The sequence below is a fragment of the Homalodisca vitripennis genome, chromosome 4 (genome assembly GCF_021130785.1).
Source record: "Homalodisca vitripennis isolate AUS2020 chromosome 4, UT_GWSS_2.1, whole genome shotgun sequence".
In the NCBI taxonomy this organism is placed as follows: Eukaryota; Metazoa; Arthropoda; class Insecta; order Hemiptera; family Cicadellidae; genus Homalodisca; species Homalodisca vitripennis.
In genome coordinates this window covers 59,298,575-59,313,089 of record NC_060210.1, presented here as the reverse complement: position 1 = coordinate 59,313,089, position 14,515 = coordinate 59,298,575, and the positions used below count along the sequence as shown (strand labels likewise).

The window sequence follows — 14,515 nt, the reverse complement described above, 5'->3', positions numbered from 1 at the left end:
TCCAGAAGCATCACTTTTTATTTGTTGTTTTATCTATAATTAATCTCTTTACAAAAAATCATATAAATTGGCTGTATAACAACACATTTACTGTTATATTTGTAACAAACAAATTCCTTATTGCCTCTAATCTATTTTGTTTTGATGTATTCCCAGTTTATCCATATTACTTATGCCCAATTAATCCTATAAAAATTTAAAAAAATAATAATACACAATGCAAGAATGGATTGGTCATGCCTAAATTCGAACTGAATATTTCCTATGTCTAAAAGAAGCTCAATGTTCTGAACCTTAGGCTGTGCATTTTCCTAAGCACTTAACTCAAGAGTATACCACTTTTTAACGCTATATGGCAATACTTCAAAGTATCAACTAATCACAAAATTAAAATGTATAAAAACTGGTCTCACCTGTGCTGGTCCTTTGTATCCGAGCGAGTGGCAGACTACAGTTGCTTCAGCCTCCTCAAAGTCATCATCACAGATAGTGCCCCAGATACCAAATCTTCTTATCTCAACTCGGCCTTCGACTGTCGTCAGTGACCGTCCACCTTTGGCGGTCACAAGTCTCACAGCTACTGGTTGCTGCCATAACCAAAACCATTTGTATTTATTTGATTGGAAATTATCTTTGGAAAGAAGATAGAATTAAAACTTCTACTTTACCGATGAAATGAAAACAGGGATAAACCAACAAAGATAAAACCCATAGCATAACATATATGGCTTAGAAAAATTCTCATTGTTCGTCAATAAGTTTCCACAAATCATGTTTCCAGAATAAGATAATAGTATTACTTGTCTGTGAAATGTGCAAAGAAGTTCTTGTTAAAAAAAACAAGTTTGTCATTAACTTTTCATGAGTTCATATCTTACATTGGATGGCCAATAATTTTTCCACCATCATCACGAATGTTTGTTTGACCATAAAGTCAAAAAAGTTCCAAGAACCAATTTAAATATACACCCAACATGCAACCTGGTGGGAAATTAGGTTCATAGCAGTTGGTACTATTCCTGGGAGAGAGGATCTGTAGTGTTGGCATCGTTCAGTTGTCATTATTCCCTTGTGAAGAGTGTTTTTGTGTATCTAATAATTAACTTTTTCAATTTAATTTGTGAATAGGGATCAAACATTAAATTCTGTGTTTTGCTTCAAAGTAACAAGTGAGAGTTGTTAATTCATGCTGAAGACAAAGTGCTGAAGTAGAAACAAGTTTACAAATAGCACAAACAAGTTAAGTTTGTGAGGGCATTGAAAATAACCTTAGTAGTGAATAATTTTATGATCTTTAACTGCAACCACTGATGACAATATTGAGTGAATACAGCAAGTCGTATGAGCAAACAGAAGACTCACAATTTACGAAATTGCATTTGAGGTAAAGTACTTAAGAGATGACATCAGGAGGAAACACCCTGAAAATTGGAGGGAAATCATTGGCTTTCGCTTCATGACAACAACCCTTCCCATCGGTCTTTGTTAGTGCTAGTCAAAAACAGTGTTACCACACTAGAAAATCCACACTTCTCCCCTGACCTGATGCCAGCCGATTTCTTCCTGTTTTTAGGGTTGAAAACATCGTTAAAGGGAAAACAATTTGCAGATGCTGACATTGTCAAAGAATTAGAGATGATGAAAACAATTAATTATTTACAAAATGTTTTGAATAGCAGTATCAACATTGGGGCTAGGGTTTTATTGCAGGAGAAGAGTATGTTGAGGAAAAATAGGTTTATAACTTTTCAACTTTGATTAATAATTGGTTAATAATTTATAATAATTATTTATTAATAATTAATAAATCACTTATATATAAACCTATTCCGAGAAGTGTTTCACTACACCTTTGACAACAAAGACCAACCTTGCAACGCGTCACATCTTCGTCTGAACCATCTTCACAGTCAGGTATGTTGTCACAGAGAAAGTTGTTGGGGATGCACTCGTTGCTGCGTTCACATTGCCAGAAGTTGTTGGCACAAACCTTTCCTGGGATTTTGCATACAACTCCTACCACCTGAGAGAGAGTATGCACATATTATTTTTTGGTTTTAGCAACAAATTCAAACCAGAAAATAATTTGTATTTTTGTAAACAATCTTCTATTATCAAGATGAACTCAACAACCTACATAATATATTAAGAAATTTATAAACAGTAATACACAGTGTGAAGAAGTGATATAATTATAAAACAACAACAAACTTGTATGTGAAATCTGTAATGCTGTTTGCTTTAAGTATCTAATATCTAACTGGCTGGTAGTTGCTAAACTGTTTGAGTTGAGGCACCAATAACTTAAATATGCTGTTAGAACAACAAACCTCTTCATTTCCACAGTCGTGAACACCCCACCCTCCAAAGTCACACTCTCTGATGCTCGTCTCATTTCCTCGACATTGTAGGTCATCTACCAGGAACAGAGTTTTAGAGGTGTTGAGAGGAACGAACGCAGAGTGAGGCCTAATCTCGGCTGCACCCAGGGTGAACCCTACCTCTCGGCAGACAACTTCTGCATCTCTCAAGTCAAACTGGTCATCACAGACATATCCCCACTCCCCAAGGACTGGAAAAACCAAATAATTTGTATTTTAAATCATAGTTATATAATCAACCATGACATAAATCTCTAAATGGTACCGACAAAATATTGGTACAATAGGAAGAGCAGGCTTAGCTTTAACAAATTGGAAGGACTTTAGAATATATTGTGAATCTAATGAATTACTCTTAAGTTTTCATGATTAGCCATCATGGATTTTACTCTGAATCCATCAAAACACTTGTTTAAAACTGGCTTTTGCCATTTTTACTCAGTGATACAAACAAATAGATTAACTGAATAACATTGAATATCATAAGATTCTCAATAGTAAGGAAAAATTATATCTTATGTTAAAGCTAATAATTATGATCTTGTAATTTATCTGATTGAAGAAGTTTTTAAAAGAAATAACTCCTTATAGCATACTTTTGATTTCAATTCGACCCTCATGGCTGACGTTGCTGCCTCCCAGCCGGATCTCGTAGCCGAGGTTTGCTGCTGAACAATTCTTCTCGTCAGATCGGTCACCACAATCATTTCTGCCATTACAGGTCTAAAATTGTTGAAAGAATCATCATTATTTGGTTTTTGTTGATCAAATAATACTAGTTCGTCTTCTGAGTGATATAAAATCTACTATTTTTTTATACATTTCCTGAATTCTAGATTCAGTATTTCTTTTAAAAATCAAAAAGAGTCTCCTCTGTGATAAGGAGCTGCCTGTCCAAAATTTAAAAGAAACATCTTAATGTCAATTTGATCAACACTTAAAAACAGTTTGCTATAATATATAAACACTATTATATATTTGACATTTTCATTACAGACAGCTTGCCACAGTAAAGAAAATGTAGTAGAGTAATACACATGTCCCTCCAACATTCAGTGAATCTGTAAAGAATGTAAACTTACTGGTGTTTATATCAAGAATTCAATGATTACATACTAATATGTAATAGTTTGTTAACACAGGGGGTCACTGCCGGGGGTGACGAATGGAATCTGTCCCCCCTAGAGAATTTTATTTTATCAATTACCTAATATTCAATTTCCAACTAAAAATAACATTGAAGTGGGAACTTTTAAACCAATCATAATCAGATATATAAATTCAAACCCTATAACTATTTTAATTAATGAATACACACCATTGCACATGTTATAATTTAATTTAGTTCAAAATGCTAAATATTTGAATTTCACCTTCATGCAGCAAGTACGAAAGAAGGTTAGATCTTACTACTTCTTGTGGCTTTTACCTGTACCTGGTACTTTTAGTAACCAAGTACATAATTCACTCATGATTCACATATGATTTAGAACCATACGTTACAGATTAATCCTAAAATGGTATAGTTTCTGTTACTGCTAAACAAGTCCGAGTACTTTTTAGTAACAGCCATAACCGTGTAAAGTATGTGTATCATAAAATTACTTATACCAGGCACTTTTGGTTTGCGGTAATTTGTACTCTCCAGACAGATGAGTACCTGGTAAGTATCTATTACAGTAGTTCCGACGTAATCAGTTGTCACAGTAGTGAGTGAGTTGCCGAGCTCTGAGCAGTTCTATACTGTATTAGTTTGTTGTGATTCCTTGCGACTAGGCACCAGGCAACACCACCACAGGCAGTCTGGCAATGCAAAATTGCACACTCAAGATAATGACTCCATAATGTGAACAATGTCAAATTTTGTGAACCACCCAGTCAAGAATAAAAATTAAGATGGTAATTTAATAACTTTATTTTCATATTATTCTAAAATTACATACTCAGTTGCAGTACACTTGTATCTACCTTGTATAAATATTTGGTCTTAATTACATCACAAGTTTCTAAGTTATGAATTTTTAAAATTTCAGTTTAGTTGAAAAGCGACAAAAACTGGTATTTTTTTATGTTATCAATACAAAAACTGGAAATTATTGTTATTAAACATTTTTATATAGTAAACACAGAAATAAAAAAGCTCTATCAGTTACTGTGTAGTCAACTTTCAAACTTGGGTATCTATACTTTTTTGGGGTATTTAGCTTTGATTTGTGATTTAAACTTCACTATTTTGTTCAAAATTTGGTTAATGTTATGATTATTTTTTATAGTCAAACACACTTTATATAAACTGTATTTGTTGCAGAAGATTATAATTATCCCTGTATAGAGTATAAGTTCCTGGTGTTTGATGGTACATTGGTTTTACTGTACATTTTATACACTCTGACCTGATCTTTGCTCTCCTTTTCTTAGTTGTTCAGAATTACTATAAAATAATGATTTAAGGACCTAGTATTTCAAAGATTTCCAGGGGTAGTATCCCTGAATTCCCCTTCTGATCCGGAGGGATTTACATATCCCTGACTCCCTCATGTTGCAGACACCCCCCAGAGAACATTACTGAGTGCCCCACAGCGATTCAAGCCTATTGTTAGTATCACACAAAGTTTATTGACAATGCTCTGTTTGCAATTCTATATGATGTTAAATTTTTTACTGTTATTCATCTTACTTAATGCTATAAAATATGCTCATTTAGACTTGCAAGAATCCCAATATGGTTTCACCCCAATAAATTATTTCCAAAGTAATAATTTTTTCTGAATTTAAGCAGAAAGTAAAATGGAGTATTGAATTAACCATTTTCACCATAGCTTCATTATGTATTATAAATCAGTTAACTCGGATTGCCACCTGTTTATAAAGTGTTTTGCTTGGTATTGAATAAAAAATAGCTAAGGTTTTGCTTATGAAATGTGTTCCTTACATATTTCCACTCAATGAAGTACAGTTTTATTATGTTTCATAAAAGCTATATAAATACTTCAATTTAATTAGGGCCTACAATTAAATCTATATTTCTGTTATATTACATAGTCTACTGACAGCATTAGCTTACAATATTCTGTATTACTGCGATACGTTTCATCTCCTAAACCAGTATGAGGTAGGACCTCCATTTTAGTATCAGTAAAGCCACAATGGGGTCATATTATTACCTGTTCAAAAAACTACTTCATAAAAATTATCATATAAATTTAATTAGTAATTTCGATAATTATTGGTGAACACTAATACATACTGTATTGATAGTTTTTTAACGCCAACATTAGACTAATCTTGATCTGGAATTGTACATGTTAGTTGTAATATGTAAACAAAATATAAATATTTCTTATTATTTGATAATTGCAAAATAAGTGTATATAATTTTTTTTATTAAGTGAAGTCTATACAGTAACATAACTTCCAAGGAATTAAGATATGAGTTTTGTCTTACAGAAGTTTGGTTGATACATTTTCTGTTGCCACAGACGAATTTGTCAGAGCAGTCTATAGAGTGGGAGCTTCTCTCGTAGTACTCCCACTCTGACTGGTTGGCTACAAGCTTGCCTGAAAGTCCAATGTTTGACTCACTCAACAGGCAGATCTGGTCCTTCCCGCTGAAATAAACCAAATACATTTAAATCTAAAAGTAAAGTGACTGCCCAGTACACTTAACATATTGATTGACATTATTTGAGCAATAAAAAATTATTCTTATGATTCCTGTCATTCACAGTGTGAGTTCAACAAAATTAACATTTATTCATGCAATTATATATGGTAGGACCAAGAGTTAATTGCATTGTATAAACACACAAACTGGGTTTTTAATACATAGATAGAGAAATTTACCCTCAATAAGAAATTTATTGGAAGTAGCACTAATGTTTGTGGAGATCGAAATGGGAGGGTATCAATAGGATGAAAATATAAAACAATAAAATCTTTCTCAAATGATATTGATTGTAACACTTTTGCATCATATAATCCTCAAAGTGGTTTTAGGCACTTAGGTATCACTGTCAGTAAATCAGAAAAAGGTACATAACAAGTTTTTTTACCTAAATAATCGCTCTTTATATGATTGGCTTGATGGTAATTTAATACTTATTTAAGTGCATGATGGTTAGTTTTAACTGTGTTATGCTAAACTATTTAGTTTGAGAAAATATATTGTTTTATACTTTTAATCCTTTCGATTCCGAAACCTCTTCAGCCCTCACCAACACTGATACGATAGACAGTTTATTTCTGTCTTAGAGAAAATTCCTTTACTGATATCATAAAAAAAAACTACTTCATGTGATTATGTAATGTTAATTGGCTCTCAAGTTCTGTACCAATAGTTATATTTAATTGATACACTAGTTTAATAGCTGAAGTTGCAATCATCGCTAGTCATTAAGGTTGGCTGTGTCTCAATAGTACAATAACAAACTAATAGCTTTGTCTTTTTATCATGCACAATAACTTGTATGCGATTTGCTTGTCTGATAGCACAGAGTCCTTATGAATTGGCTATAATAGTGACTATCTTGATTTAACCCTATAAGAACAATATCAAACTTCCAACACATTTATGACCTTATTTTTTTATTGTAGTATTATGGGAGACTTCTCATTTTAAAGGTTTTATTAAAACACATCCAAATACCTTTTACATAAAAAATGTATATTTTTATCTGTTATTCAAAAACATCTCAAACCTTTATGTATTACATGATTTAAATATTTAAGTACACTTTACAAGAAAAAAAGAAATAGCATTTGAGTGTGTACTGTATATTAATAATATCTTTATAGTGAGACATCTTTGCTTTCTACAATATATAATAAGTCTAAAAGTGTTTGAGTTTAACATTGTACTTATGGGTTAAAACTCAGGGTCATTTTATACAACCGACACTTAATCAGTGTAAGTTTGCTTATGCCTTTCCTGAGGAAGCAATACAAATTTAGAAAAAAAAGATGTAACTGTTCCAGTTGCGGGACTGTGGACAGTTAGTAATCCATCCATTTGTCCCCTGTGTAAAATGTTGGATAAATTAATAGGAGTTAGTATTCACGAATCAAGATATCTTTATTGTCTTTAAGCATTTATGACAATGCTACATTAATGGCAACATTACTTTTTCTTATAATTAGACTACTCCTATCAACATCCTTTAGTATTCCATAAAACAAGTGTATGATTACACATTTACAAAGTTTGGTAAAAGTAAATTTTATATACATTTTATACATGGTGAATGGTGATGATAATAAAATCACAATTTGCTCATTAAAAAAAGTAAATATGGTGTTAGCAGCATCTCGTGAAGTATATATAATAAATTAAAAACTTAAAGCATTATAAATTAAATAGTCAATAAATAGATAACAATACAACAAACAAATAAATAGACAATATACTTTATTCATTATCATTGAGACAAGAATGGTGTCATTAAGCAAAATACAATTTTTTTTTAAATTGAGATAAATCACAGTGATTCGAGAGATGTGGTCAGGTAGTTAGTCCTCCAGTTCAGGAATTCCTCTATTGTATAAAAAGGCCAGTCAAGAAGCCAATCGATCAGTTTTCGTCGGAGTTGGTGTGGCAAGATGTTAAGAAATTTTGCACCAGCATAGGTGGGTCGTTTTTCGTAGAGAGTCAGACGATGGGTGGGAAGTATGTAGTCGTGTGCGGATCTTGTGTTGAGGGTGTGAACGTCATTTCCTCTTGTCAGACGTTGTTGACTTGCATATGCAACTACTTCTAAGATGTACAGGGCTACTGAGGTTAGTATTTTTAGCTGTTTAAAAGCACCTCTACATGATTCTAGAGGTCCTGTTCCCATTAGTATACGGATTGCTTTTTTCTGAAGCACTAGTACCCTTTGGGTGTTAAATTTAGAGGAGTTGCCCCAGACAGTTATTGCGTACCTCAGGTGACTCTCGAAAAGAGCATAGTATGCACATTTTACTATTTCTGGGCTAGCAACTTGTTTTAAGCGCCTTAGGACATATAAAACTGTGCTAAGTTTCCCACATAGTTGGTTGATATGGTCACTCCAAGAAAGAGATTCGTCAATTAATATTCCAAGGTACTTTACGTTGTCCATTCTTTCAGCGTCCGGTAATTCCAGCACTTCTTCTTTCTTCCTTCACATTATTAGTTGCTGAGTCTTTGTTTGATTCAATACCAGGTCGTTTGCTTGACAGTATTCTATTGCCATATTTATGGCAATGTATGTGTTTATTTCCAAGGTCGAAGGTTGTTTATTTTGTAGCAGGAGTGTCGTGTCATCTGCATACATGAGCATGAAGCAGTATGTAAATAAAAAATACAACAGATAAAAATATAACAACAATAACAACCAAAGAATAAAATGTGATATCAACAAACTATTTATAACATTTTTAAATATACGATGTGTCTATTAACATGCCATGCTTTTTCAGGAAGCTTATTAAAAAGTTTAATCCTTATATAGATAAAAGTATCTTTGGTTATTTCCAATGGAACATTCATCTGTTCAAACATATATTTTTTTCTATTACAATAAGAATGTATTTCTTGTCTACTAATAAAACTATCTAATTTTTCTTCGATACCAAGTAAATTACAATAAATATACAGGGATAGAAGGGTCATGATTCTATATCTTCTAAATATTGGGACGCAAGAAACTCTATCGCCAACATTTGCAATAATTCTAAGTACTTTATTTTGCCAAATAAAACAATTTTGGCATTAGTGCTATTTTCCCAAAGTGTTATACCATACCTTAGATGAGAATGGGAAAAGGCATATGTGCTGTGATTAACATTTCATTGCAGTGAATGTTGAATTTAGCTCCAGTTCACCTTCCTCTTACGTGAAGCATCTAAAATCTGATCCTGTTGCAGACTTAACTCCTGAAATCTGGAGTCAGGTTCATCTGAAGGGATCCAAAAATAGTTGGTGGCGAAGAACAAAGATGCTCAAAACGAACCTCCTGCATTGTTTCGACATCAGAAACACCCAGACTACAAACCTAGTAGTGCAAACTAGGTGAAGAGGTATTCTCAGTATTTCATCAGATGCAAAATTGAGCACACTATGATGTTGACTGACACGATTCCAAAGTACAGTAGACCAACCGAGTCTTCTACACATAAAGCAGCTATGGTGGGAAGGGCTGATTCAAGGTGAATGTTAAATTTAGCTCCAGTTTACCTTTCTCTTACATGCAGCATCTGAAATCTGATGCTGTTGCAGACTTGACTCCTGAAATATGGAGTCAGGTTCATCTGAGGGATCTAAATCAATAGGGATCAATAGTCGGTGACAAAGAACAAAGACGCTCAAAATGAACCCCTGCATCGTTTTGAAATCAGAGAAACCCAGACTACAATAAGTAGTGCAATCTAGGTAAAAAGTTATACTCATTGTCACTTCAACCTTCAACCTTTCTTTCTCGAATCCAATAAACTTTTGTCCAACTTTCAATCAGGATTTCGTACTAATCACAGTACAACGAGTGCTCTTTTAAAAATCACTGAAGATATACGTTCGGCAATGGACAAAAGGCTTGTTACTATTTTAACGCTTTTTGATTTTTCTAAGGCTTTTGACTGCGTTTACCACCCATTGCTTCTTTTGAAATTGTCTAAAATCGGATTCTCTGATGGCTGTGTGGAGTGGTTTGGGTCGTATCTGTCAGGTCGTCGGCAGTGTGTTAGGTCTAACGACAAAGACTCCTACTGGAAACCTGTGAATCGAGGGGTGCCACAGGGCTCTGTCCTTGGCCCTCTTCTTTTTTCAATTTACATCGACGATTTGACTGCTATGATCAAACACTCATTTTTTTCACCTGTATGCCGACGATTTACAAATTTACAGCCACTTTTCCATTTCGAACTATCTAAACATTGTTGCTGACATGAACACTGACATTGACGCTATTGCAACGTGGGCCTTCAAACACGGACTGAAACTTAACGAAAGCAAGACTCAAACTATTCTTATTGGAACTTCCAGACTTCTGAGCGGTATCGACTTGAACAACACTCCTACACTCATATTGAACGGTCATCCTCTTTCATACAGTGACAAGGTCAAAAATCTTGGACTGACTATTACAAAAACTCTTAGTTGGGCCGATAATGTTACTGAGACTTGTGGCAGGGTGTTTGCTGGTATTCATAGTCTTAAGCAATTTGCTATTTATTTACCTTTGAATTTGAAAGTAATGCTAGTGAAGACCCTGATTTTCTGCCATTTCAATTACTGTAGCGAAGTTATAAATGACATGACGGTTGAGCTTTCGGACAGATTACAACGTGCTCAAAATTATTGTGTTCGCTTTATCTTCAACCTCAGACGATATGACCATATAACACCCTTCATCAATCAGTTACATCTGTTAAAGTTGAATCTACTCCGTCAGTTCCACATTCTCAGCATGTTACATTCTATTTTGTATAACGATTATTCCCCTTCCTATCTGTCTGAACGCTTTTCTTTCATTTCTGAAACAAGTAATTGGAATACTCGACGTGGAGCCTCTCTGTTATCTATTCCTGTTCATAGATCCTCTATTTACAGTAAATCATTCACAGTCTCTGCTTGTCGACTTTGGAATAATCTCCCGGATCATATTAGAGGTATTCGTAGTCGGGAACGGTTTCGGGGGGTGCTTAGGGACCATCTGTTTTGGACCTCGTCGGGTTGACGATGTCGTGGCATAGGGTATGGGACGGTGGCTTTGTATGAATGGTGATGGATGAATGTCTGTTAACTTCCTTGTAAGTTTTATTCTATGTATTTATTTTTAGTTTCATAGAAAACCTTTGTTTCATTTTATTACTTTATATAAATAGAGATTATAATTTTCGATTTAAAATAGTAATGTAAACTGTATTGTGGCTCTTGTTTTACAGTAATAGTAGAGTTTATTAATTTATGGTTAGGTGTAAGAGAGGACTTAATAGTCCTAACCTCGCCAATTGAATATGTTTTACGTTGTATTCAATAAAGACATTTTTCATTTCATTTCATTTCAACCTATGCAATTGTGCTGGACTAGAGCTAAATTCAACATTTACATTGAATCAGCCGTTCCAATCATAGTTGCTTACACTTACACACTAAGTACACATATTAAAATCAGATTATTAGCACATAATTATCAAGTGGTTAATATCTAAGCAAAGAAAAATAACTGTGACCTACTAGTGAGAAAAGGAGCGACAGATGAAGTCACTTGCTTCAAGACAGCGAGTGGCACAATTGGCTGCACTTGTATGGAGCCACTTCTCCTTGTCGTGCTCTATGAGACGAGAAGTTTTGTGCTGCTGGAACTGAGCTAGTCCTCCAGTGCAGTTTAACTCATCATAGCCATTTTTGCAGTCCTAACAACATTACAAAATATGTAGACCATTTGTAATGTGGTATCTGTTTAGTTAAAGTGTGCTTTTAACTCTGAAGCGATTTAGTTAATTGCTCAATCTCTAAATATTTCTTGCACTTAGATACAATAAAATCAAAAGCCATGTTCACCATTACAAAAATAGCCTACTTTATTACAGAACCTTAATAACAATAGCTAAATCACATGACAGTTTGCTTTAAAAAAAATGTACTCAAATACATTTGTTTACTCATAACTCATACACATTTGGTGTAGGCTTAACTCACTCAAATAACTAATGAAATAGATTTTTTTTTTAATAGTCTCAAAATAGCATAAAAAGGTGAGTCCTGGAGACTAATTCTTATTTTTGTTATTCCATACCACCAGAACATCTTGTTATTGGCCCCCAAAAAAGAAAAAAACATATAATATATTTTCCTATATCCACCACTGTGTTATAATAGAGTAAATTGATCTAATTTGTACTTATTAAATGTTTAACGCTATTTTCTTTGTTCAATATTGATTATCTTAGTTTTAAATATTTTTAACTCAATATTAAAATAGAACAACCTAATTAAGTCTCATCAAAATCAGCAAAAGGTAACACAACATAGAATAATGTTTTTATTAATTGAAAACCCAATATAATAGCAACACTTACCGGCTGACCGTCACACACCCAAGCAGAAGGGATGCACTCGTTGAGTTCACAGGCGAATAAGTTCGGACCACACGTGACCTCCCCAGCTGATCTCTCTGACGCTATTCTAGATTCTAAAAATTAATTTAATCATGAACTACATAATATACATCTTTGCAAATATATTAATTTAAGGAATACCTTGGTTTCTGTTGCCCTTTTATACATCTATACATTAAATAGCAGAAACAAAGCTATACTGATAACCACAGGGGAGGATTATATTTCTCCGTGTGGTAACTCACTTCACATATCATTCCATGACTTGCTATGTATCCTTTAAATAAATTTGCGTTACTTGCAATTTTATATTAATTTTCTTATAGTACAACAGGGCTTATGGTATCCAAATACCATAATCAGAGATGATTCTAATAAGATGAGTCTTTAGATAATCTTTGAAAATATCATGGAATCCAAATATATACCATGTCAGTGGTTTGTCAGGTTTCTCAATAAGATTTTGGACTCAGCAACTTCGGATTCAGACATTATCGATTTGCATCAGTCAGTTATGTTATAATGGGTATTTTAAAGTGAGTGTTATTTTAAAGAAAATTGTTATTATTATTATTTTTTTTAGAAGTGTGGTGAAAATCGCATTTTCTTCATATTTCCTTAGATGTCACTAAAGTGTTTTATACTTTGAACCACTTTACCATTACTAAAATTTTTGCTGAGTTAGAAATGCCTAGATGATTTTCAAGAGCACATGCTTTTAGAAATGTGTCCAAGCATAACTCTACCAGCAGAATTTGATAGTATTTGAAGTGACATACAGAACGTGGCAGATTTTTTAAATGGGTAAATATTATAATACAGAGTGTACCATTATAATTTATTTTATTTTGTCTTTTTTCAAATATTGTTTTGTGGGTTCCCTTAATGTTACAAGCTTTTTGGAGACCAAATATGAGGGACATACCCACCCTTATCTACTTTGGCCATTAAAGGCTAACAAACCTTCTCTTCCTTCAAGGCATGGCTAATATAATGCCTACTGAACCCCTTATAGCTGCAGCATTGGAATCTTCCAGATGTCATCAATCCCTCGTACCTCTCCATCCTAAATATCTTGATAATCCTGATTAGATTAGATTAGAAGCAATGCAGAAGCCTTTTTAGTTTCAAGTGTAGTGAGGTTTCATCAGCTTCTTGTAAATAAAAACATAAAAGTGAGAATATGTAGTAAAATTATTTGCTGACCTCGTACACTGCAAGAAGGAATGTCACAGGCCTCCTTGGTGATGGAAGTGCCATCTTGGATGAAGCACCATGGCTGAGTGTCTGACCCTGCAATGTTGCGGCAGTGGTTGTGGCCGGACAGAGTGTTGCGGAACGTTGTCTCAGACACTCGGTACTTGAGTGCTGCTGTCACCTGTGTCGAACTCCAAGGCAGGCAGGCTTTTGATGTCTCTGTCACATTGGCCTGCCCATTGTAGTCCTGTCCATTGTTTACTATACAACCTGTATACGAAGACAACAGTTCTTCACTAATATTTAATCTCACTTTATAAACATTAATATACAAAATTGGTTAGTTGGAACGTTTTTAATAAGTTTTTATGGAAAGAAAAAAGTACTTTCTTAAACAGTTATTAACTTAACTTATCAGTTATTTATAGTTACTAATCGAAATTAAAAGGAACAGGATGACATGGGTGGGAATAAAGAGAAAATAATTACTCTCACTGAACTTTCAAAGAACGACAGTGAATAGATATCGTAAATAAGCGCTGCTAAGATGTCACTGTAAAGACTAACCTATATCATCTGCATCTCTCTCACAGACATACGGATGTTTGTTGCTCATTATTGCACAGTCCTCCACATCCCAGAAGTAGTATTCTGCATCACAGAATGAAGTTTCTACTGTTGTCCTTTTGGTAGAGACCGGACAAGGGAAGTACCTCCTTGCAATCACACATAGTGCCCGGTTAGATTTCGTCCCAGGGAAAGCTGTTTTGTTTCCTTCCCAACCTTAGTGGAAAAAAAATTTCATTAGTTAAAAAAGTGTTACTTGGAATAGTACACAACATTATAAACAATTACATCTGTAT

At 33.9% G+C, this 14,515-nt stretch overlaps 1 protein-coding gene across 3 annotated transcripts in view; it reads right to left on the bottom strand.

Moving 5' to 3' along the window:
* LOC124359347 overlaps positions 1–14,515 on the bottom strand; it is a 47,683-nt gene that overhangs the window by 16,841 nt on the left and 16,327 nt on the right. For all 3 annotated transcript variants that reach the window (XR_006922142.1, XM_046812020.1, XM_046812021.1), the window contains exons 9-17: positions 14,220–14,435; positions 13,662–13,922; positions 12,417–12,529; positions 11,572–11,750; positions 5,827–5,989; positions 2,978–3,104; positions 2,331–2,572; positions 1,871–2,023; positions 414–587 (exon numbers count right to left, since the gene is read on the bottom strand). Coding sequence is in view for 2 of the 3 variants with exons in the window: in XM_046812020.1 (XP_046667976.1) it covers positions 414–587; positions 1,871–2,023; positions 2,331–2,572; positions 2,978–3,104; positions 5,827–5,989; positions 11,572–11,750; positions 12,417–12,529; positions 13,662–13,922; positions 14,220–14,435 (1,628 nt within the window). In the remaining variant the exon portion in view is untranslated. The remainder of the gene's footprint in view (positions 1–413; positions 588–1,870; positions 2,024–2,330; positions 2,573–2,977; positions 3,105–5,826; positions 5,990–11,571; positions 11,751–12,416; positions 12,530–13,661; positions 13,923–14,219; positions 14,436–14,515) is intronic.